This window comes from Carassius gibelio, chromosome B20 (assembly GCF_023724105.1).
Source record: "Carassius gibelio isolate Cgi1373 ecotype wild population from Czech Republic chromosome B20, carGib1.2-hapl.c, whole genome shotgun sequence".
In the NCBI taxonomy this organism is placed as follows: domain Eukaryota; kingdom Metazoa; phylum Chordata; class Actinopteri; order Cypriniformes; family Cyprinidae; genus Carassius; species Carassius gibelio.
In genome coordinates, this window is record NC_068415.1 from 21,832,176 (window position 1) to 21,858,855 (window position 26,680).

At 36.0% G+C, this 26,680-nt stretch overlaps 1 protein-coding gene across 1 annotated transcript; it reads right to left on the reverse strand.

The window, feature by feature from the left end:
- Positions 1–6,373: 6,373 nt before the first annotated feature.
- ppp2r5a (protein phosphatase 2, regulatory subunit B', alpha isoform) lies at positions 6,374–26,352 on the reverse strand. Its single transcript, XM_052585804.1, has 13 exons — positions 25,717–26,352; positions 15,447–15,643; positions 14,471–14,572; positions 14,091–14,183; positions 12,633–12,763; positions 11,955–12,014; positions 11,699–11,807; positions 9,663–9,716; positions 9,226–9,276; positions 8,979–9,098; positions 8,432–8,559; positions 8,139–8,240; positions 6,374–8,063 (listed from the first exon to the last, which is right to left on the reverse strand). The coding sequence occupies exons 1-13, from the start codon at positions 25,871–25,873 to the stop codon at positions 7,925–7,927; spliced, it is 1,443 nt and encodes a 480-aa protein (XP_052441764.1). The 5' UTR covers positions 25,874–26,352; the 3' UTR covers positions 6,374–7,924.
- Positions 26,353–26,680: the final 328 nt, after the last annotated feature.

Below are 26,680 nucleotides of genomic sequence, written 5' to 3' on the forward strand. Positions count from 1 at the left end.
ATCATTAATATGCTTTTAACTCAATAAAATATGGGTCCTTCAATCTTAATATTGTTTTCTCCGATTTAAAAGTCAAATCGTCTGAATCCGGTGAGAAATATGCACAGATCAAACCCCTTTTACAAGACAAAGCACTCTAGAATATTTCTGAAAAAATGTATCAGTGGGTGGACTTTACACTGGATGAAGCATTTCTATGGAGCGAGGACTCATATTTCAGCTAGAAGTGATAGTTAAAATGCCTTAATGATGGATTTATTGCTTACAAACACACACTTTTTGCCTTACAAGATGTTCATTGATGGACGAGTCGTGTGGATTACCTGTGGATTATATGACTGATTTTTTTTTTATATATAACTAACAGCATTTTGATTGTGGCATAACTTTTTCAAAAGGACTGTACACACTGAAAGTGTTTTGCTTTCCTCACCACGGATTTTTCTTTGTTTTTTGTTTTTTTTTCTATGTAAACATGCTAGATAGATGTATTTTCACATATTTTGCAGATTATTGCGCATGACGCAGCACTCTAAATCAATCAAAAGTTCAGTTTCAAGGAGTTTCAGCCTTTTAAAAAAACACATCCCAAAACCTTTTGTGTTTCTTTTCTTCTTTTTTTAATGCAATGCCCTTAAAAATAAGGTGTAACAGTTTGAGAGTGTCTGACTTGTTTACAATGCAAGATACCTGACAGCTAACAAGTGAGTGATAAATAATGTAACCTTATGGAAAATCTAGTTGTGAAAGTATGGCTTTGATATAACATTTAATAATCTAATATTCAGCTCGTAGGTGCTGTATGATTTAAAACGTTTTATGACTCAAACCTCAAGCCCTTTTTTCAAGGACTAGAAAAGAGTGGGAGTTTGAGGATTTGTGGGCTCACACAGCTGTGGCATTCCTGTGTCACGTGAGGGACTCTCAGAGTCTCCAGCTTCAGCTTCTATCAGCGTCTAAACCAGCCGTCTCTTCCCACGTCAGCTGAGACCAGACGCCCTCACGTTTCCAAACAGGACAAACCTAGAGTCTCAAATTAAGCAGGCATTAAAAAATTACCAGACTGTGACCGAGATGACTTATACAAGAGGCTGAAATAATGTTTAATACATGCTAAGTTATGAATTTAATGAGCATTTTATAACCTTTTCTTACATCAGTGCAACTCATTACTTGACATTTACCGTAGTGTTTGTGGTATTTTTAAAGGCTAGACTAGACAACACTGCAGCACCCTGTCCTTTATTTATTCATATTTAGCTTAATTATACATTTGTTGAACATTTGACTGTGTAAGGGCTTCTTGTGAAGTATCTGACAGAGCCCTGGAGCCGGAGGAGTTACGTAACGCTGCCGACTGCACTTTCACTGATGTTTCAGCATGTGCTCCAGGATCCCTCTGCACTCGCCTCTTACTGCGTTCTACATCACTTCCTGTGCAAATATGCAAATGCTAAAATAGAATTTAAAAACTCTACCCAGCTTTAGCATAAAATTCATTTGATCATTCCCAATTACCGCAAATACCTCAAAAACAACAACAACAACAACAACAATAATAACAATAATATTGTTATTAATATTAAATTGAATTATTTAATAAAAATATAAATAATAATAGCAATAATAATAATAATTACGGTAATTACAGTATTTTTATTTTTATTCTTACATGTTGTTGTTTTATTTATTAAAAGGAATTAACTTTCAATTTTGTTTAGCTTATTGATGGTTTATTCAATTTTTCTATAAGACATTCCTTTTTATTTATTTATTTGTTTGTTTATTATTTTCTATTTGTTCTTAATGGTTAAATAATGAATGGCATACTAATAATAATAATAATAATAATTATTATTATTATTTATTTAGCTAGTTAATTATATATCTTTTTAATTAAATTATTATTATTATTATTATTTATTCATTTATTTTTATTATTTTGTTAACTATGAATGGCATTTTCTCATTAGAGGTGCAATATTGAATGAAATAAAAAATATCAAATAAATAAAAATAATAATAATTTATTTAGATAATTAATTACAATAATTTTTAATTAACATTAATTATTATTATTATTATTATTATTATTATTATTATTATTATTATTATTATTATTATTATTATTTTTATTTTCATAAAAAATATTCTTAGTGTTCAAATGAAAGTCAGTGATCCCCAAAAATGGGGATCAGTGACCATTCAGTTAAATTAATATTTATTTAAATTATGTCCCTCCAATTTCTCTTTCAGTTTATAGACATTTGATCCCACTGGATACAGTATGTTTGTTTTTACTAAAACCAGCTCATGTTTTAATAAAACTTAAATAAATAAATATTACTGATTGATCAATTGTCATTAAGAAAGGCGTTGTGCTCCATATGACTGGGACCAGTATGAACGAGGGTCCTCATGCGGCTCACAATGCACCTTTTGTTATTCCTGGAGCGCTCTGATCGACCAATCACTGCCATGAGATTCACAAGCTTAGAAACCAGCAGAAGGTGCAGCAGGTGTGCTGCTACAAATCAAGTGACCATCTGGGAGTACGCTTCCAAAAAAGGATATTTGAGTCTCACTTAAAGATAGCAGAAGGAAATCTTCAAGTGACAGTCTCTCCTTTCAATCGCTGCTTTTCGGTCACTGCAGCTTCAGGCCTGTCTCTACAAACAGAATTTATGGCACTATTAAAAGACCAAGAACAAAAAAGGCAAGCTGTACGAATACATAAATAGACTGCAATGAGAACGAGACAAATGGAGGAAAAATAACATAGCCCTAAAAGTAGCCTGAAATAACTATTGCATACCATATTAAGACTGCAAATAGAGACTTGTGTCATTTCCAAGACATGTCAAATCTGACGTTAACACAGGACTAATTACAGTTGGATTTTATTGCTTTTTATTACAAACAAACCTTGATGAGACGTTCAGATCTCCTCTCATCTTGCCTGCATTTGCGTCAGTGGTCTACAGCGAAAGGTTAATTGAAAGGAATGGGGTTCCTGGGAGCATTAATATAGTGACTCTGAGGGGACCGGATGACGTCTGCTGACTCACAGGGGTCCTGGCTGTCCTTCACTTCATACACTTGACACGCAGATCCCTGCCAATTCAAATATACTGTAAATGCCACTATAATGTAAAATAAATACAGCTACTTATATAATATGATACAAAAATGGGCAGAATTTTACTGTAAAAAAAAAAGACTGTTTGAAATGAATGTTTTTCTCTTATATTTTTGCCACTTGGTTTAATCACTTTAAAGAAAATTATGAACAGTAAAATACAGAAGTTAAATGTAAATGTAAATTACAGAAATGACAATTTGTCTTTGAACATTTGTGAACCTGGAGCAAAAAAAAAAAAAAATCAATTTCTCTTTTATGCCAAAAATCATTAGGATATTAAGTAAAGATCGCCATTCCATGAAGATATTTCCATCTGTAAAAATATCAAAACCAAATTTTTAAATTTTTAAAGATTTTTTTTGCACCCTCAGATTCCAGATTTCTAAATAGTTGTATCTCGACCAAATATTGTCTGATCATAACAGACCATAAACCAAAAGCTTATTTATTCAGTTTTCATATTATGTATAAATCTCTAAACATTTCTAAAAATTTAGACTGTTGTGTGGTCTAGAGTCACATTTTGCTACTGAGGAAGCCAAAAGGTGCTAAAAATAAATAAATAAATAAATAAATAAATAAATAAATAAATAAATAAATAAATAAATAAATAAATAAATAAATAAATAAATAAATAAATTAAATAAAACATATTTAACCCTCAAACTGTATTCACTTTATAGCCCTTAATCCTGTAATTGTGGACAAATGTGGGCACAGAGGACTCAGGTGTGATCCTATTTTTTATTTATTATAAATGTTATATCACTGTCTTCGATAAAGTTTTGTCTAGCCATTTATGGTGCTTTTTAAAAAAATATATATATATTTTTGAATTTATTTACCTCAAAAGTACCATATTTTCTATGTAAATTATGCTTATTTTTATGTTTTTAAATTTTTTAACTACATTAAAATATAATTTCAATAAGTTCTTAGAGCTAAAACCTAAAGATGAAGTGACTTTGCTGTCACCTGGTGTCTCATTTTGGTATTAAATTAACAAAAAACAATAATATCAATCGCCACTAGATGGCTATAGTACTTAATGGCTGCATATATAGGCTGAACTCTATGAAGCACTGTATCACTGTTCAGATCCTTGATCCTCTGCTGACTCCAAACCACAGTTTGCCTGGTCTCCTTCTTCCCCACTGGATTCCAGGAGAATATCCAGGGTTTCTGCTGCACTAAACCTCCTTCTCATTGTGCTGCTTGCAGTGAACTGAGAAAATAACTGCCACTGCAGGTTTAGGTAGCATATGCTACATAAACGTTTTGTTTGGAAGTAACAACAAACCTTGCAGTAGCAGTTTGATCTGACTCTGAAGGTGTCAGGTGGATGATTGGATCATACCAAAAAGCATGGTCAGACATTAGCCCAGCTCTGTCACAGGCTCATTGAATACATTGTGTGTGTGTGTGTGTGTGTATGAGTGTGAGTTTTTGCCATGATGAGAATGTTGTACAGGATCAGCTCTTCATTTGAGTGTATGTTAGATATGCATTGTATTGGATCTATTAATTTATTTTTACAAAAAAAAACAAGAAGAATGCTCTAAATTACAGTTTTTCCCATTCATTTCTATGGGTGCCCATTTTTGACCCAAATACAAGATTAAGGAGTTTTTTTTTTTCACCCACTTAACATTGTAGAATTGAATAAAAAAATGTGTGTGTGTTCAGGAGGCAAACTGAAAAGTAACCAAGTCTTGTACCGCTCAGATCAAGGGAAATATTTTTTTAAAATAAATCAAAATTATTTTGTCCAGAATACGGTTTTAGGGTTAAAGCAGGCTTACCTAACTAACTAACAAATGAAAAGATTAACATAAAAATAAAAATCTAAAACCCATTTGCAGCATTTTACTAATTGCAGCTATAATAATTCATAATTTCTATCAAATTTAAATTGATCACACAACACCATTGAAAAGAACTAGTGAAATCAAAATGTGGTGAAAAACAAAAACAAACTTAAAAGCATCTAAAATATGTTGGTGTTAAAGCGTTGACAATATCTTGCGTAGCTTACTGTAGAGAACTATCCACGTGACTGACTGACTGCCGCGCGCGGTGTGACCGATCAAGTTTTAATGCGTTCCTCAGCCAGAAGGAGGCGTCCTCTGATACTCCTTCGGAACTGGGAGCGTCCAGTATCATTATTCTGTACTGTAACTATTATTGTTCCCATCATGTGGACACACAAGCAGGTTAGAGACGCCACCTTCTGGACAAGCAGTCTGGAGAAACAGAGTCCTGTAGAGACTACACTGGGAGGAATGACATAAACCTTCCGAGCATAGTAATACCTTAAAGGTACATATTAATACTTTTCTGAAAGGGTGTCACTCCAGGGACACTTTCTGAGACTGTGCCCTCATTTAAAACTAAACCATGAACTGCACAGAACACAAACTCAGGGATTTTTTTTTCATCCAAACTTATTGAGTGTTTGGTTCATTATGAAATTATAGTGACAAAACAAAAAAAGGGTCAAATATTCAAGAAACTCTATGTTAAAGACAGCATATTATAAATTGCTTGCTGTTCACTGGAGAAGGGAATGTTGTGGATTATAGACTCATTGTAGCTGAAAGCAATGGTTTGAAGTTAAAAAAGTCTTCGTAATGGATCTGTTTCTTACTAACTTGCAGCTTTTCACTCCACAAGATGTTAACCGATGGACTGGAGTGGTGTGTGTTGTGATGTTTCTATCAGCTGTTTGGACTCTCATTCTGACGGCACCCATTCACTGCAGAACATCCATCGGTGAGCAAGCGATGTAATGCTACATTTCTCCAAATCTGTTCTGATGAAGAAACACACTCATCTAAATCGTGGATGACCAGAGGGTGAGTACACTGTCAGCGGATTTTCATTTTGGGTTAACTATTCAAAAATGTAGACACTTTAAATGTTCATTTGCAATTTTTGTAAGAGTCCCGAGTGCCTCGGTTGTTCCTAACATCACATAGCCACTGTTGGGAAGAGCTCAAATGTGCAGAAGACACTGGAAAACCCCCCAAAATGTGCAGAGCCTGGAGGATTCACAATGCACACAGTCGGATGGAAACTTCTAAAGTGGCCAAGTTGTGTAACTTATTTTGTCTTGCGAAATTTGTGCGATTACGCACACAGGATGGTTGGCTGTTGTTAACTATTTAAACGAATGAACTGCTCATCATCACAGGATGACATTTATCGTGTTATATTTATGATAAATTAATCTCACGCTGCCAAATGACCTTTATTTCAAAGTCTGCATAAAGTCAAACCTGAAAATAATCAAAATAGAAACTGTATGTGCAGAGGAAACATCAACTGTGTAAGATCTGTTTACATCAGTTTACTTCTTCAAACAGATTCAAACTTTACACCATGTCTCCTTGTTTTAATCACATTAAATCTGCATTCACATCTGTATTCTGTAATTACTATATGAAAGCAGTATATCGTTTACAGACCGATAATATGACGTGGATAAAATAAACATCAGCTGGGCATTTTAATGCAGGATAGCACATAACAACAAGGTTATCTTACACATTCTCACAGGAAATCTCATGAAGACATAACTGCATAGCGATGAGACCGTTTTTGGTTGAAGCAAAACAATAAAGGAATGTCAGTGAGTCTCGTTTATAATATCGATCGCTTCTTTAAACATATCACAATTCTTTTTTCTTCTATTTTTGAGAAAATAAAGAACTACAAAACCCCTTCGTCAGCGTTCTGTAACATGTGGGGAGCATTAGTTATCCCTGAGATAAGTTACGTCTAAGAATGATCTATTTGTTTTAATCCCAACCTGCAAAATGCATGGTCAGTGGATCCGGATGACACAGAAAGCAATGAGTTTTTAATAAAATATAGTATTTAAAGGCTGGTATTATGAGAACAACATGGACAGGGCTTTCCGACCAGGTTCACTACATTTGTGCTTCACTTCTTGCATTTCTAAGGCTAATTTTTGACACTTCCATAGAACAGAACTTACATACCATGCATCAGATGTTAATATTCAGCTCGGGTCACATTTACATTTCAAATTCATGGTAGTGTTTGCTTTTGCTGTTTTTTTTTTTTTTTTGGTCTGAAACATTTCATTTTTAAAGTTTGCTCATGTCTCAATATAGAGTTCACCACCACAAATATTTTCTTTTCTCAGTATTTTTTTCATTTTCTAGTAAAAACTAGAAGCTATTCTTAAAAATACATTCTTTCTAGATATACATTTATTGTAATTACAGTTTCAGGCATAAATACTGAGGATAACTGCAGTCACATTAGTGAAGTTTCAGAGAAAAGCTCTGTTGGCAGTAGTGTGCAGTAGTGGCAGACTTTTTTTTTTTTTTTTTAAGTAAGCAGTTTTCTATTGGTCAGTGTGGTGACTCCACCTGAACCCATTGCCAAATCTGCTGGGAAAACTTTCATCAATACACAAAATTCCAGATCACTTGGATTTCTATTGAAATTTCTCAATTTCACTAGTGAAAATTCACCAAAGAGCAAATGTGATCGCACTTTCATTACTTACACTAACCACACTTTTACATACACAAAATATATGACCCATTAAGCAGGAGAAAATAGCATTTCGATTTCATTTTACATAGGCTTTAAAAAAAAAAAAAAAAAAAATCTCCCTCAAAAGTGATTATTGCTGAAGGTCCATGTCCTTGCTGCTCTCTACATTGGTTTACACCTGTAATACTGAGGACAGAAGAGAGAGGGCAGTGTCATTTGTCCCAGTTAACGGCTGCTGCTGGGTTTTCATCCTCACGGTGAAGCTTTGTTGTTGTTGTTGTGCGTGAACTGGATCTCATGCCTGTTATTCTGGAGGGCCGATGTCTCCTGAGTTCTGAGTTCATCCAGCTTCCTCCACAGTTCCTCCCGTTCCTGCTCTTTCTTCTTCTCTCTGAGGACAGAGGTGATGGCGATCATGAGCCGTGTCGTTTTGAACTGAACGAGAAGAGCAAAGACTTGATCTCACCTCTGTCTGTCACATTTGTAAGAGGCCGTCAGTTCATCGAACAGCTTGCTGTTCATCTCCATCAGTGTTTTTAATACATTGTACACCAGGGCCACGATCGTCCTGAAACAATTAAAAGAGAGTAACTACATGTCATTTCTTCAATAAGCTGAATAAAACGGGTTCAAAACGGCATTTAAAGAGCTACTAGTACATTCATTAAAATGTCTATTTTTGGGGGTTTGGGAATGAAGGAAACAAATGATTCCTTAAATAAAATGTGGAAATTATCAAACGAAAAATCCTCAACATACGGGTTCCAGTGTTCTTTGGAGATCCGGTACAGGTTTCCAAACATGATGGGAAGGATTTTGGCATTATTCTCCTCGATTAGACTCAAAATGTATTCATTGTTCCAGTAGTACAGCGCTCGCTCCGCGACCTGCAAATATCAGCGATAATGAAACATACACCCCCCTTCAAAACCTAAGGAAATGAACACTTTCATTCAGCAGAGACACATTTAACTGATTCAAAGTGACAGTAAAGGTAACATTCATACTGTTACAAATGATTCATGTATTAAATAAATGCTATAACTTTACTTTCAAAGAATCCTGTCAATATTAAACAGCACGACTGTTTTCATCATGTTATTCAAAAGCTTTTATTATAGCAGGTCGTTGACTTCTTGCAATTAATTATCTTTATTGCAATTGTCTATTTATTTAGGAAATCTACTGTATGTGGCATGGATTTGATTCTATATTAAAGTCATTGGAAACTGCATTTGTAACCAGCTGTTGTTTCCCTACAAGCTGTGATTAAAGACTCTGCTCAGAAACTAACAATACACTCTACCTGAAAATGAGGGCTGGCTACACATTTAGAGATCTGCTTAAATAAAGGCTCCTGAATCTTCTTGAACTGCGTTGGTTCGATAACGTCCAGGATCTCTTCAATTTCCCCCAGAAACATGACCTAACAGAGCAGAGACGCTCATCAGACATCTCAGTCGGCAGATATAGTAGACAAAAGAGAACAGCCATCACATTGCCACTCATAATGCATTTGTTCGTTTTTGTGACGACTGGCTCAGATGGATTACCTCTTTCTGACTACATGTCTTAGGCCAAAATTTAAGAAGGCCACGAACCACCTAAGAGGAAACAGAAAAGATGCACATTGGATAAATCTTCAAACTCTGATGTCTGAGGGACTTGCTCTCATGGTGCCACAGCCTAGTGCTTTAATATCTGGTATAGTTCATAAGTTCATAAATTGTTGCTGGAGGGGTTTAACATTCACAATTGAGGCCTTGATAAAGGCACTTAACTTGAAACTACTCCAGAGGGATCTTCTCTGTAATAAGTGCACTGGAAGTCAAATTAGTCCATTAGTACTGTATTTACATATACATATGTGACACATCATCTAAGCGCTGAAGAAATAAGCTTTCAAGAGTACAGCTGTAAAGCTAAGTGTGTTGTTGGCTCAAATGAACTGAAATGGGACGGTGTGAGGGTGAGGTGAGGTGAGCAGTACCACTTCAGTGAGGGTCGGGTCCTTTTCTGAGAACTGAACCACACAGTAGGCCAGCTGAAACACAACAGGGAGAACAGTAGATACGAAACAAGAGATGGTTTGTGCAAACATTATCCACATGCCAAATAATTTCTTATCAGCATTGCTTATGAATAGGAAAAAAGATCACGGGATTGATTTCTCTGCCTATAAAATTTTTCATGACTGTGAAACTGTAAGATGTGCAAAATAATATAGAATAAATACACCTGCAGGCTGGGAATTACCCCCCCCCCTCTTTTTAAATGATGTATGGATACACCATCATATTTAAGAAAGTTTTAGATCTTAAAATATTACTGACAATACAGAAGTTATCCTTAGGTAATTTTTAAAAATCATTCTGAAGGATTTGCAGCGCGTTTCGTTATATGCATGTGTGTGTTGTGATGATTTACAGCGTGTTTCGTTATATGCATGTGTTTTGATGATTTACAGCATGTTTCGTTATATGCATGTGTTGTGATGATTTACAGCGCGTTTCGTTATATGCATGTGTTTTGATGACTTGCAGCACGCTTCATTATATGCATGTGTTGTGATGATTTACAGCGTGTTTCGTTATATGCATGTGTTGTGAGGATCTGCAGCACGCTTCGTTATATGCATGTGTTTTGATGATTTGCAGTGCGCTTCGTTATATGCATGTGTTATGATGATTTGCAGCACGCTTCGTTATATGCATGTGTTTTGATGATTTGCAGTGCGCTTCGTTATATGCATGTGTTATGATGATTTACAGCGCGTTTCGCTATATGCATGTGTTTTGATGATTTGCAGCACGCTTCGTTATATGCATGTGTTGTGAGGATCTGCAGCACGCTTCGTTATATGCATGTGTTTTGATGATTTGCAGCACGCTTCATTATATGCATGTGTTTTGATGATTTACAGCGCATTTCGCTATATGCATGTGTTTTGATGATTTGCAGCACGCTTTGTTATATGCATGTGTTGTGATGATTTACAGCGCGTTTCGTTATATGCATGTGTTTTGATGATTTGCAGCACGCTTCGTTATATGCATGTGTTGTGAGGATCTGCAGCACGCTTCGTTATATGCATGTGTTTTGATGATCTGCAGCACGCTTCGTTATATGCATGTGTTGTGATGATTTACAGCGCGTTTCGTTATATGCATGTGTTTTGATGATTTGCAGCACGCTTCGTTATATGCATGTGTTTTGATGATCTGCAGCACGCTTCGTTATATGCATGTGATGTGATGATTTGCAGCACGCTTCGTTATATGCATGCTTCGTTATATGCATGTTTTGTGAGGATCTGCAGCGTGTTTCGTTATATGCATGTGTTTTGATGATTTGCAGCACGCTTCGTTATATGCATGTGTTTTGATGATTTGCAGCACGCTTCGTTATATGCATGTGTTGTGATGATTTGCAGCACGCTTCGTTATATGCATGTGTTGTGATGATTTGTAGCGTGTTTCATTATATGCATGTGTTGTGATGATTTGTAGCGTGTTTCATTATATGCATGTGTTGTGATGATTTGTAGCGTGTTTCATTATATGCATGTGTTGTGATGATTTGTAGCGTGTTTCATTATATGCATGTGTTGTGATGATTTGTAGCGTGTTTCATTATATGCATGTGTTGTGATGATTTGTAGCGTGTTTCATTATATGCATGTGTTGTGATGATTTGTAGCGTGTTTCATTATATGCATGTGATGTGATGATTTGCAGCGCGTTTCGTTATATGCATGTGTGTGTTGTGAGGATCTGCACCGTGTTTCGTTATATGCGTGTGTGTGTTGTGAGGATTTACAGCGCGTTTCATTGTATGTATGTGTTGTGAATGATTTGCAGCGTGTTTCGTTATATGCATATGTTGTGTTGTCTTGTGTTGTAAAACTGATGAAGATGTTTGTTTTTTTTTGCTAGTGTTTTTTCAATATGCATGTGTTTTCTTAAATTGTAGCGAGTTGAGCTCTCTCAGCCACCGTACTTCACTTAATGATAGAGCAGGCTTTACCTGTGCGTGGAACAGTGCGAGTCCTTTGGCAGTGTGCAGGGGAATGAGGATCTTCATGAGGAACTGCTTGTGTTCAGCCTTCAGCGGCAGAGCAAAGCCATTGATGATACTGCGATTAGAAAGCCAGCAGCACAACTGATGACTTGTTTAACATTAGGGGACTGCAGGAAGCCAACACCAACACCAGCTGCCAAATAACCTTTTACCCAGCTATCCATTAAATGATCTCTGTGAACAGAACGAAGCTAAGACTCACCTGCCCAGAATCTCAAGGAGCTCAGCAACTCCATTAAAGTGCTCCGTTTCATAGATGTATCTGGGAAATTATATGAATGATTTACATTCCACATAAAATATAACAATATAATGCAAACATAATATAATATAATTGCAATATATAAACTTAAATACGTTTTTTTTACTAAATGCACAATCCATAATCAAAAAGTTATCTGTACATTAGTTGAAATTCATCAAGCCATTTTTTTCTTTCCCCATATTTCCCCAGCTGTATTTATTAGACTCAAAAAAAGAAGTAAAAACAATAACATTTTAAAATAACTGTTTTTTTTATTTTATTTGAATATACTTTAAATATATTCCAGAGATGCAAAGCTGTATTTTCAGAATCATTCCTCCAGTCTTCAGTGTCACATGATCCTTCAGAAATCATTATTATTAAATCCTGAAACATTTCTTATTATTATCATCATTATTGAAAACAGTTGTGCTGCTTTTTATTTTAAGTGGGGTAGAAAGTTTAAAGGACAGCATCTTTTGAAATGGAAATCTTTTCTAAAATGATAAATCTTGCAGCGGTCACGTTTGATAGATGTATTTATTAATTTCGTGCATCCTTTCCGAATCAAAGTATTCCTTTCTTTCAAACAACTTTTGAATAGCACTGCACACAGATATAAGAGGGTTTTCTTACCTTAGAAAAATGTTGTTGATCTGTTTCCGAACAAAGGCACGCAAACCCAGAAACTTCCCATAGATGCGATGCAGAATCGTTTTTATAAACTCTCTCTCTCGAGGGTCTTCACTGTCAAACAGTTCTAAGAGCTGGAAAATTTTTTTTTACTTCATTATTACAGTATGAGGTTTCAACCTTGAAATAACAACCATCTTGTTGTTTTATTACGCTTTTTAATTTTCGAAAAAAAAAAAAAGATATTTCATGGCATGCGATATACAATTTGTAACCAGCTGAGACTCTTAATGGAAGGTTTTATGGAGTGGTTTGATCTGGCAGCATCACATTAGACTGTCTGCACAGGACAGCGTTTTGTAATGCTACCTTTAGCCTCCAGACAATGAATCCCTGCCATGACTGATGTATTTGACAACAGCCTTTATGCAACCTGACATTATTAGTAAATGAGTCCAACCTCAATCACATTAATGACACAATTAATGATGTCTAAAACATTAGTAACTCTAAATCAGAATATAAACAGGATTAAAATTGCTCATCCTCCACATGCAGGGCTTATTTCAATAGATGACTATGAGTAAGATAGTATAAAAGAGCAGCTGACCATAGCTCTGTCACCCTAAAATAAAGCACTAGATAGATGAATGTGTCTGATGTCTGTCATTATGTTCTCCATCACCGGCCTGGACTACAGTGCTGCCTCTTTCCTTCCTGTGGTGTAAACATCAGGGCGCTATTTAAAGCAGCCCAGGAAACGCTAGCATCATGGAAACTCGCTTTTACCCGCTTCTGCACTGACTCTACATTCCAGAGCATTCAGTGCGCTCAGGGGGAATGAGCGGGTCGATACACACAGCTGATGACCCACTGCGTCACGCAGGAACAGACACTGACTGAGGCAGATCCAAAAAAGAGGAAGAGCCCAGGCCTAACAAGCGTATAATTTCATTATTTCTAAATATTTACCACTTCAGCTGTAAGTCAGGGAAGCGATATTACATATTTTTGCTATTAAAGTTGTCTCCCAAAAGAAAATGCATGTTCGTAATCTGTCTTTTTGATTCCACATTTCTGAAAATCTTTAAAAGTGGAAAAATTAACTTCAGAAACAAAACTGTGTAAGATACAATTCTTTTCTTTTAGTCCCTATTTAAGCCAGAGGATACCAAATCAGTGTGTTTAAGGGATTAATATCACTAAATATTTAAAAATGCATGCATATAACAACAATTCTTTATATTTTTTTCTAATTACAGCATTCTTTGTACATATACAAGTAATATTTTATGCAACAGGATTATGCTGCTTTAAAATAAAATGACAAATGGCAAGAAAAATTATAAGAACAAAAAAATTACTATTATTCGCAAATAATATTTTTTTGGGAAAATAATATGAATGATTTTATTTTTTATATTATATTTATAGAAGTAAAATTCATCAAAGTTCATATACCTGTAGCACAAACTTCTGGTCAATATAACGTTTTGCAGTACTTGGCTGGAAGTCTGGATTTTCAAGGAATCGAAGGAAAAACTCATACACCAACTAAAAAAACAAAAAACAAAAAAGAAACAAAAGACGATATTTAATATTTCTCTAATGCTTTACACATGTAGAAACAATATCAGAACATATAGCTTGCTTGCTTAAATAAATAAACACATACATAATATCTACATTGTACTCTACAGCCTTTACAAAAGTTTTTTTTTTTTAAGACTTGTTTAATTTATACACATGCTGTGCTGTGCATAAAGTTAATTAAATATAATACTACATAAGAAATAATTTGTAAATAAGCAAACAATGAGCTCTAAAATGTGAGAGCTGACCTGCATGTGTGGCCAGGAGGCTTCTAGAGTAGGTTCATCTTCTTCTGGGTCAAAGTCAGGGTTTTCACTGGGTGGAAGCGCTCTGAAAATATTTGTGCTAACCTGGAAACAGAAACGATTAAGAGTTTACTTTCACAGTAAGGAAGAGATTTCTAGTTTTGTTAAAAAACAGATAAATTCCCTTACGAAAAAGATGTTTACTCAAGTGTGCTATTAGTATACTTCTTTTAAACTAAAATAGGAAAGTGATCTTTTAGTTAACTTTTTATGTACTTCTCAGAAATATACTTAAAATGACATTTAAGTAAACTTGACTTATAAAAAGTCTAAATATATTTGAGCTATACTCCTAGTATCTGTGTTTTCGTTATTATACGGTAGAGGGCGCTAGTACACATCTTCTGCACAGAATAATAAAAAAAAAACACAAGTGAAGAAGAAAAAAAGAAACACCAGATACTAACAAATGTAACACGATCATCTGACATGAAAAAGCATCAAAACTGTAACGTTATGGAATAAAATGTCGACCGATGAAGAGGTAATAATTAAGTCAAGCTTTGGGGTGTTGATCGAGTATATACTTATGATTATACTTGCAGTATAAAACTACTGAAGTAGTCGTTTACTGACACTATACTTCAACATATACAAAGTATTTCATTAGAAAACTATCAGTAAACCTATAAGTTCACTTTTAGTATAATTGCAGTACAAACTACAAACATAGAAGTAAACTACTTTAAAGTACTCAAAGTATTCAACTGATATACTTAAAGTATACTTAAAAGTATAATTTTATATAATAGAAAGTGGGCCAATTTAGTCCCAAGGAGTACTGAAACTATATACCTACAAGTATACTACTAGAATACTGATATTTGTATACCTGCCACATAGAGTATACTTAAAAATAAACTTGATGTATACTACTTTTTCGTAAGGGTTGTTTGGTGGACATCACATGAATGCTGACCATGGTGGTGATCTCAGGATAGACAGGCTCTACCAGAACTCCTCTGTTAGTGGACACATAATCCACGAGTTCACTGAGAGTGGCTCGTTTGGTCTCTTTGCCCTTTAGGTCAGTCACTGTGTCATAAAAGTCGAACATTACGCAGCACTGCTGTAGTTTCTGCATGAACAGCTCGTGCTGCTCTGTGGAAGAGGCATCTGAAATGATGAAAGAAAAAAAAACATGTCTTTATTCTCCTGTAATGTCAATTCACAAAAAAAATATTTTTATAAACAAATAATGAGGCACTTGAACTCAAACTAAACAAAACAAGACATGGCAGAACAGAAACAAAAGCAAAACAAAATCAAGAAAATAAACAAAAAAAGTAAAAAAACAAAAACATGAAATAATGCAAAGCAAAATGAAAGCAAGACAACTAAAGAAAACATGGCAGAACAAAAACAAAAAACACCAAATCATCAAAGAGATGTGCATTTACACAATACTTCAAGATCAGATGTGTCTGGACACTTCCATCTAATTTACATTTTGCTCATAATTTCAATAAAGACTGAGGTTCTTACTGCAACATGATAACATAAGATTTAAGATTTTTATTTCAACAGCAAAACAATTTTGCTGATTAAATGACAATTAAAAACACTTACACTTGACATTGATTCAACATTAAATCACATCTACATTTAGACATTGACAGTGTCACTGTACATTTAGACATTGACAGTGTTAGTGTTATAGGGGAAATCACAAGCATGCAGTGTTCAGTGACATCTGCATCTTATTTCACCAAAACTAATATGTTTGATACCTAGTCTAGTCCAATTATTTGGGAGTGTATACGCACACTAGAGCAAGCTGAATGCTTGAGTGGACAGGAATGCTGTAATATAGACTTGGGAGTGTGTCTAATGCCAGTAATCGGGATGAACTCCCTTGCAGTAAGAAGGGAGGCAATATCACAGCTGGGGAGCTCTAAAACAAAAGGCTCCGACCAGCAGATATTTTTGCATCAATTTTTTTTTTACTTTATAAATGCGCCTACCTTGAACAATTAATTGGTAGACTTTAGCGAAGAGAAATTAATATGTTTCTCTTTGTAACATTTTATTTAAATGATACTTATTCGTCCTCTGAAGTGACTTTCTCTTATGCTGATGTCAATCTGAAGGCATAATGATGTTTCACTTTGTTCCAACCACCTGTAAGCCACACATGAAACTAGCTTTAGCAAACACAGAGATAGTGTACAAGCTTCCCTCTCAAAACTCTACTGCAGGCCCATAGGGGTGAATATGGTTTACTTGGATGTCGAAATTTTCTAATTACTGTGATCTATACATGCAGACCACTGACAAGTAAACAACATTGATTATATCGTTATAATGGCACCTGCCAAGAGGTGGGATATTATTAATATTATATATATATATATATATATATATATATATATATATATATATATTTAGCAGCAAGTAAACAGTCCGTTCTTGAATTTTATGTGGTGGAAGCAAAAAAAAAGATGGTCAAGTTAAAAGATCTGAGTGACTTTCCCTGCATGTTCATCCCTATGACCTACTCCCTTTAAAGTGTTTACCCTTCGGAATGAGAACTTTGAAGGGTTTAAGGGTGTAAACAACAACTGTTTACACCCTGTTTCTGTAAGTGTCCTTCTGCTTCATCATCCCACGCCCACATGGAGGCGCCATGATCATGAAAAGGATCAGCACAAAGGATCATGGGGTCTCGAAGTGTCAATAAATTATCAATAAATTGTACTCTTTGAAATCTTTCATTCCGAACGGCCCTTTGAAGTGGCCAGTTTTGAGCTCTTTGGTTTGTAATAGTGTTGGGCGATATGGTCATTTTTCAAATCGTCATATCGTCAGCCCATGAGATCGATGATACACAATATTATCGTGCATGGGTGGAGCAAGAGAGAGACTCTTTGTTCTTGTCATAGCATAACTATTTGGTGTTTTAAACCACGCAGGTGCGTGAGAGAGAAACAATGGAATCACCAATAATCGAAAAAATACTTTCAAACATACTGATAAACTAACGTTGAATATAAAAATAAATATTTAAAACAGCTAGTTCATATATAGTCAGACGCAACTGTCATATCGCACGTCCTGTGACAAATTTGCCGCATCTGCAGACCGGAGTTATCAGTCTAAATGTTCTGCAAAATCAGTCAACGGTGAAAATCAATAGTCGATTTCATTTAAAGTCCAACAGTTTAACACTAATATTGGACATAAACAAACACGTTAAATATAAAGTATTAAAAACATGAACTATATTTGGAGTAAAGTTGAATTGAACTGATGCATCAGTCATACAGCGCTAAGGACCGCGCGCCTCATGATGAGACCGACGCACTGCTACAGAAACAAGAATGAGATGCATTCTAACATAACTGTGGCATTAAACTCAGTTAGTGAGGACTCTTTAAAATATTGCACATATATAGGCCCTTCAGATTACTTTTTAAGTGCAATGAAATTCCTTATAGCTGCAGACGATGTATGTCTGTTTGTGGATGGAGACTTTGTAATGGCCTGTATGTACTGTAATATATATATATATATATATATATATATATATATATATATATATATATATACAGTACAGACCAAAAGTTTGGACACACCTCCTCATTCAAAGAGTTTTCTTTATTTTCCTGACCATGAAAATCGTATATTCACAATGAAGGCATCAAAACTATTATATATGGAATTATATACATAACAAAAAAGTGTGAAACAACTGAAAATATGTCATATTGTAGGTTCTTCAAAGTAGCCACCTTTTGCTTTGATTACTGCTTTGCACACTCTTGGCATTCTCTTGATGAGCTTCAAGAGGTAGTCACCTGAAATGGTCTTCAACAGTCTTGAAGGAGTTCCCCGAGAGATGTAGTATATTGTCTTATGTTGTGTTTTCCTTTATGTAAGCTTTCATGTACAGCGCCTGGAGAAAGCAACTTTTAAATGTGGTATATAAAATAAATGTATTATTATTGTTATTATTATTATATGGCTTTTCTGGAATCCAGTGGTTAGTACCTAAAAAAATAATGCAAGGAACACCAATGCAGCAATGGAAGAAGGTTGCCTGGTCTGATGAATCATGTTTTCTTTTAGATCAAGTGGATGGTCTGCCTAGGTGCATATGTGTTGTTTACCTGGCAGCAGGATGCACTATGGGAAAAATGCAGACAAGACGATTTCGTGTTATCGTAGCTCCTAAAAGAGGTGCTTCCAGAAGTCATAGATCTTCTTCTGACTATTATTAATTTGTCATTGCAATAGGGATACAGTATGTCCCCAAAACCTTCAAACTGCCTGTTATTAAACTCCAATAGTTAATTACAGATGGATCTTGGATCTTCCTTTTCTGTCCAAATATACAATAAAAGGTAGTATCCTCACAATTATATTCCTTCTTGGAGAAAAATATTATATGTGAGGATTTCCAGTCAGGATTTAGACCGTATCATAGTACTGAGACTGCTCTCCTTGGAGTTACAAATTACCTGCTCTTATCATCTGATTGTGGTTGTGTCTCTGTATTAGTGCTATTGGATCTTAGTGCTGCGTTGGACACTATTGATCATAACATTCTCTTGAATAGACTAGAAAACTTTGCTGGCATTAATGAAAGTGCTTTAGCATGGTTCAAATCATACTTGACTGCCATCAATTCATTGCAGTGAATGAAGAGGTATGCAAATCGATCACAAGTGCAGTATGGAGTACCTCAAGGCTCAGTACTAAGGCCGTTACTTTTCACACGTTACTCATGGGAGATATCATCAGGAAGCATGGTGTTAGCTTTCACTGTTATGCTGATGATACTCAGCTCTATATTTCTTCGAGGCCCGGAGAAACATACCAGTTTGAAAAATTTACGCAATGCATAGTCGATATAAAAACCTGGATGAGGAGTAATTTCTTAATGCTAAATTCTGAAAAAAAAAAAAAAACTAACAAAACAGAGGTGTTAATTATAGGACCTAAAAACTCTGTAATAACCTAGAATGCCGTTTAAGACTTGATGACTACTCTGTCAATTCTTCGTCATCAGTTAGGAACCTAGGTATGTTATTTGATAACAATCTTTCTTTTGAAAGCCACATTTCTAGCATTTGTAAAACTGCATTTTTCCATCTCAAAAATACTTCCAAATTAAGGCCTATGCTGTCAATGTCAAATGCAGAAATGTTAATCCATGCGTTCATGACCTCAAGGTTAGATTATTGTAATGCTTTATTGGGTGGTTGTTCTGCGCGCTTAGTAAACAAACTACAGCTAGTCCACAATGCAGCTGCTAGAGTTCTTACTAGAACCAGGATGTATGACCATATTAGCCCGGTCCTGTCAACACTGCACTGGCTCCCCATCAAACATCGTATAGATTTTAAAATATTAAAACAAGCTCTAATTGCACTATAGTCCGCTGCATTCTCAAAACTCTAGTAATTTGATAATACCTAGAATATCAAAATCAACTGTGGGTGGCAGACACGTCAAATCTATTAAAGGCTGCATTAATTAGGAAAACCGGAACTGGGAGTGGGAACACATCCCATAACACATGATGTACTTGCTACATCATTAGAAGATCAGATGGTCACTGCAGTCACCCAATTCCATTACGTATCCAGCTCAGATAGTGGATCAGCACCTAAAGAGGACCTTTACATCCCTGAAAGACAGCGAAAACCAGGACAACTAGGTGAGCCCCAGATACAGATCCTCTGTAAAGACCTTGTCTCAGACGACCACCTGGACAAGACCACAGGAAACAGATGATTCTTCTGCACAATTTGACATTGCTGCAGCCTGGAATTGAACTACTGCTTTCATCTGGTCAGAGGAGAAGAACTGCTTTGTGAAGACCTCTGTAGGGTTTTTTTTTTTTGAGGAATTTTGCTGCAAGGTAAATACTGAGACACTTTGAATAGAGAAATATAACAAGCTATATAAAGAGGCAAATAAAATGCATGTAATACTAAGTTTCAGACATTGTTCAGAATAGTACAAGCTAGAACAGGTAAAGTTTAATGAAAGTAAAAACAAATCATCCCACCAGCTAGAAATGGTGAACGAAAGTGTAATGATACCATGAGGCGTTGCTCAGTGACCGACCTCAGGCTTCTGGAGGAGGTGTAGACTAGATAAGAGTGAGTGGAAGTAGGAAGGCGCTGAGCCTGTGGCTGTTCTATATTCAAGCATCCGTGACTTGAACTTGATCCGAGCCACAACCGGTAGATACAGTGAAGTGTGTGATGTGGACTGAATCATTTGTAGAAGTTTGATTGTGCATGATGAAAGTCCAGCCAGAAAAGCACTGTAGTCGTCCAATCTAGAAATGACAAGGGCCTGATGATAAGTTGTCCAGTGTGCTCCGTTAGGATCTTTCTGATTTTGTGCAATGCAACCCTGCATGATAGAGCAGTTTTTGCAATGTGGTCCTTAAAGGTCAGCGGGTCATCAAAGATTACTCTGAGTATTATAAATAATTTACACGTACACACATTTTGCTGCGATGTCAAACTATGCACCACTACCTAGCACAACTGACACAGGGCAGAAATTTGGCATGGGATGATACAAAAATCCACCACTGTTACTGATACTCCTAACTCTCAAACATACTTAGTTTAATTTATAAATAGATAAATAACGTTTAGCCGAACAAAAACTCCTGAACTTCTGACCTCTGGCACTTTGTGCTCCACTGAGCCACATTAGCTCATGTTCAGGCATACGGCTGAATCCCTCTTAGACTGAAATCCAATAATCTCCCCAATGTAGGTGATTCCTATTTGCAATTCACTTGGCACAGCTCCTTCCACATCCTTAAATGCATCCTACAAATCCATCAAATGCTAAGTCGGGGAGATCTCTAGTCATTTGGAGAACATTTTCCAAGGCTGACATTTCTGATTTTCCAAAAGTTGGTATTACAAATAACCTAAAGTTATGCAAACACAGAGAACCAATGTAATAAATCAAGAACAGAAGAAAAAAAAAACGTGTGAAGCAAAGATATCTCATCCAAAGATATCTCATCTCAATTAAAATGATTTAACACTACATGTACAATTTTATCATGATTTTTCACATGGACTATATTTATGTCTTTTTGGTCTTCAATCCCCATCCATTCCTCATATGTATCTCTAGTCTAATGCCTGGAGCCTTTGAGCCTCTGAAGTTCCAAGAAGTACTTTGAAGGATCATATCTTATGTAAGACACTATAATACCATTGACCTCAGCTGGGTTAGTGACACGTGAACAGGTCACTCATAAACTGTCTGCATTGCAGCATTTATTATCGGTTCGCTCTACCTATCAAAACATTTTACCACATGCAATGCCTTGTAGAGAATTTACAAATGAAATGTAAGGGCCATAGTTTACATGCTCAATTCTAACAGCAACGTAATGTTTTAGTTTCACACGGATATGGGATCTTGACAGGCCATACACTTGACTGTAATATAATAAACAAAAGGACATATCTCCACTCAGTTAACTGTATCATTACAGACACTGTGCACACTAATAATAAATCAGCAGTGCTCTATAACCAGTGGGATCCTAACTGACATTTAGTTGACCTGAACTTTGGCCATGAACGGCATAAATAATCTGTAAGCCTTGACATTTTGGCACTTGATGAGAATATTAGGCCCAAAATTACTTCACAAAGAATCATTTAACATTGTAGAAATATCTGTTATATAGAGGTTTCGCAAAACACCTCTAAAAAGAACTGTTATTATTTTTGCTAATTGTTTATAAATGGTTTACGATCAAAGTGACGTCAAGATTTTGACATTGTTAAAAAAAAAAAATCTATTTCAAATAAATGTTTTTCATTTGAATTTTCATCGTAGAATCTTGGAAAAATGCATCACGGTTTCCGTAAAAATATTAAGCAGCACAGCATTTGTTTTTTTCAACATTGATAATAGTATAAATGTTAGAAATATGTCGAACGTGACACTGAAGACTGGAGTAAAGGCTGCTGAAATTCAGCTTTGCATGACGGGAATAAATCACATTTTAAAATATATTAAAATATAAATAACTTAAAACATAATCATATTTCACAATACTACTGTTTATACTGTACTTTTGATCAAATAAATCAGGCCTCGGTGAGCATTAGAAACTTTTTTTTTTTAATTAACATTCAACATTTCAAAAAACCTCACATACCCCTAACGGTAGTGCACCGTAGTAATACAATGGTGTTCTTGAACGTACAATTGAAATTGATCAATACCATGTTAAATATCAAATCCTGAGCCATGGTACGAATACAGTATTCCAATGGAGATAAAACACAGTGCAGACCTATGTTACCCACACCACACAAGAGAGGACTCAGGAAAAAGTCCTTTTATTAAAGTCAACTAAAAGTGTTTTCTTTCAATTATGTGCGGCTCTTTTTGTACTCTGGTTCTTACAGCTGCTGTCTATCTGTTCCAGGCTTCTGATGTTTTTTTTCCACTCGGAGAGGATTTAACAGTGAGAGAACAGCGGTGGAAGAGCTGGAAGGGTGCTAACACAACGCCACTGCTCTATTAATACACCTTATGTAACCCATCTGAATGCCAGTGTCCCGGTGTCTTTCCCAGAGAACTTCTGCTTTGAGTCATTCACCACAGAATACAGCCAAGTGACCGCAGAAATGAGAGAACCTCAGAAACAAGTTCATTGACTGCCTTGCTTTTATTTGTTCTCACACACACACACACACACACACACACAGGATGAGTCATTGAATTAGCTGAGGTCCCCATTTACACCCCGGGCGTGTGGTTGCCATGGATACATGGCCCGTCCCCAGGGAGACATAATGTCAGTATAACACAACTGTAAATGCATTTCCCAGTTATACTGAGCACATGGAACAAGCAAATGAGTATATATATATATATATATATATATATATATATATATATATATAAATAATGGGCATTCTGTCTTTATGGAAAAGCAGAGTGCAGACTAACAGGAGAGTATTGAGAGAAAGAGAAAGGAATTTGATCAGACATCCCATAAGAAATGCATTAGAAAGAAAGAAAAGAAAGAAAGAAAGAAAGATTCTTGGATATGGTTATAGTGGAATTAAAATGTAGTGACATGCTTCTTGAGTCACTACACGAAATAAGTAATGCATATTATAATAATTAATACAGCAAGTAGTAAATATAATGATTTAACAATTTAATTTCTGTAACTAAAATGCAGTTATGCTAAACACTCAATGTATACATTCAGTATTACTCATTTATTTGTTTTTATGATTATTATTATTATTAGGAGATTTAACTTAACTTTTTGACTTTCAGAATAAAGGGTGAAATCAGCCACAACAATCAGGATGGTCTAAGTTTGTTTGAATAGTAAGAGCAAACCCGTAAGCATTTATTTATTAGCTGTTTATTTTAACAGATATCACAAATTATAAACACTGACTGAATGTCTTCTTTTTCGTTCTTTATAACTTTGGAATACCAACAAAACAAAACACAAAACAAAACACATATGCCTGTTACTGACAATTGTAGGTGTGGGCGGGGCTATGCTCAGGAAACTTGTTTGAAACATCTTTCCATCTGACGACACGAGTGATGCAGCCACGGCTTACAAACAGCTGCCTCTCGATAGAAGGGACGGAAAGTTTGACTCTTTTACACTTAGCGTTTGCTTTAAGGATCGGAAAAATGGGTATATTTACATGAAAATGTTTTTCCTTTGTGTTTTAGACTATTATGTACAGACAACAACATTGTCAACTGATGAATTGATTGATGAAAGCAACTAAAAAATTTCAACCCCCAAAATGCAGTGTATATGAACAGCCAAAAGGCAAAACACAAAATAAAATTTCAGTTAAAATGGTGTCATGTAAACACAAACTCGTTCATTCTTTCACACCATGGCGTAATTAATTACGTAATCACATGGTCACTAAAGTCCCAGCATGACATAGGCCTATTATATTCTATAAAATGTTTCAATAAACCAATATGTAAGCACATATTACAAGTCTTTTTTTATTATTAATATTTTATTAATAAATGTGTTTGTTGTAATAGCTTGTACTAAATCAGTTTGCAGTTATGATTGCACAAGTGATCACTCATTATTTTCTCAGCTCATTAGGAATTAGAGTTCCTCTAAAGAGTTTTCGGTTGAGTGAGTCAGTCAGCTGTTGAACTGAGAACTGCTTGTGTGACTGGAGATTTAGTGAACCAGTTCAACCAACTGATTGAAAAGACCTTACTCATACTGTAAGAATACTGCGTCTCCTTTGCATGAAAGTGAAATATGCATGTTCCTTGTTTTAAATGACTGACATTTGTGGAACCCTAGGGGTGTCCAAACTTGGTCCTGGAAGGACACTTTCCTGCTTGGTTTAGCTACAACTTTCCTCAACACACCTGCCTAGCCTAGATATTGGTTAGCTGCTTCAGGTGGGTTTAATTGAGGCTGGAGCTAAACTTTTCAACATAGTAGCCCTACAGGAGCAGGACTGGACACCCAATTTAGAGCCAAAGATGATGGTATTCATTTCCTAATAATAGGACCATCTTGGTTCCATTTATCATCCACTGTACGGATAATACAATGGAAGGCAATGGGAAACCAAAAATGTTTGGCATTCTTCATCAAAAAGAAAGAAATTCATACCAGTTGTTACTAGTTGGTTAGAACTCTTTAACGAACACTTTTTGGAAAAAAATAAATAAATAAAAAAATCCTATTGGAAAGACACTTGAGGAACCAGAGCCACTGAAAAAGAGGGTGGGCACTGTTGCACTCTACTGACAGATTTACAGAATTGACAACCAAGTGACTTCCATAAAACAAAACAAAAAAAGATGACATGAAATGTGGGAAAGCACAGTTTGGAAATATAATGTTGACACAATCAGTGTTTACAGTCTACACTCTCACAAACACAATCCATGAGTTTCCCAGCAGACAGTTATGGGCCTACTGTAAATAATTCACTCGTGGCTTATCAAAGATGTAAATATATAACTCCAGAGTCAGATTACACTCATATGACAACTTAGTTGCCATTTATTGGAGTGTATTTGTTTTATTTGGTATTTTACAGCATTCTGGGAACTTAGGAGCCCGAGTAACCCCAATGCTGTCTAGGTAGGCAGCACACTAGGATTGAGACGGAGCCTGCGAGTCTATTTCCAGCGCTTTATCTTGATCCTCTTACCTTTGAGCTGCGGGAGCGCGGAGATCTCCGGAGCCGAGGGCCTGCTGCTGCTCACCGCGAACTGAGACGAGCCCTGACCAGCCCTCTGCCTCTGAGCCTTTCTCACAGACTTCCGCGTGAACCCATCCACTTTCTCGCACGCAGATATCGCCGACATTTCTTAAGCAGGTCTGTCCAACGAGCTGCGTTTACAGTGACTGAATGTGCTCTACGTGTGTTCTAGACTGACTGACGTCCCATTGACTTGTGCTGTAAATTAAACTCACAAGACCCCATCCAATGACACGCACTGTGAAGCCACTCATGAAGGCTGCGTGTACTCCAGCAAGCCACAGGTATCCTGCGATGACAATTTGGTCACGTATGACTGTAAAAAGCGTAAAGTTAGTTAATAGTAGGCTTTATCATACTGAAATGTTTCAACAAGCGCGCCTTATTAAAACTGTTACGCCACATAACAACTCAAAGTCAGCCGACACACAGCGAGTCACGGTGATCCAGCCGCTAGAAACCGGCAGCAGGTATTGTCGACGCGAGGAAAGTTGAACGCGAATCCGGCGTGAAATTCCTCGGATCCGCTGAACTTCATTCAGCTGCTGTTGCGCCTCGCTGGGGTCTAAAAATAAAACCCCGTGGCGCGCCTGAGTGACAGAACGCTCATCCAATGAGCGTCCGCGCATACGGTAAGCCCCGCCCCTTGACCAATCAGATTCTCGTTTTAATGGTATTTCGGGAAATATACAAAGCCAAAGCGACTGCGTGTATCCTTGAACTCAAGTGAAAACAGGCAAATGTTGAACCCCTCAAAAGTATAAATACACAAAACGTGTATATTTAAGAACAAAATACCAGCGAGAAATCACAAAATAACAGTGCGCTTAAACGCAGTAAGAGTTTGCGAGACTTGTCGCCAGTCAAATGAGTCCGCAAAAAATGCGCAATAAAACCAAATGCTCAAAACTCA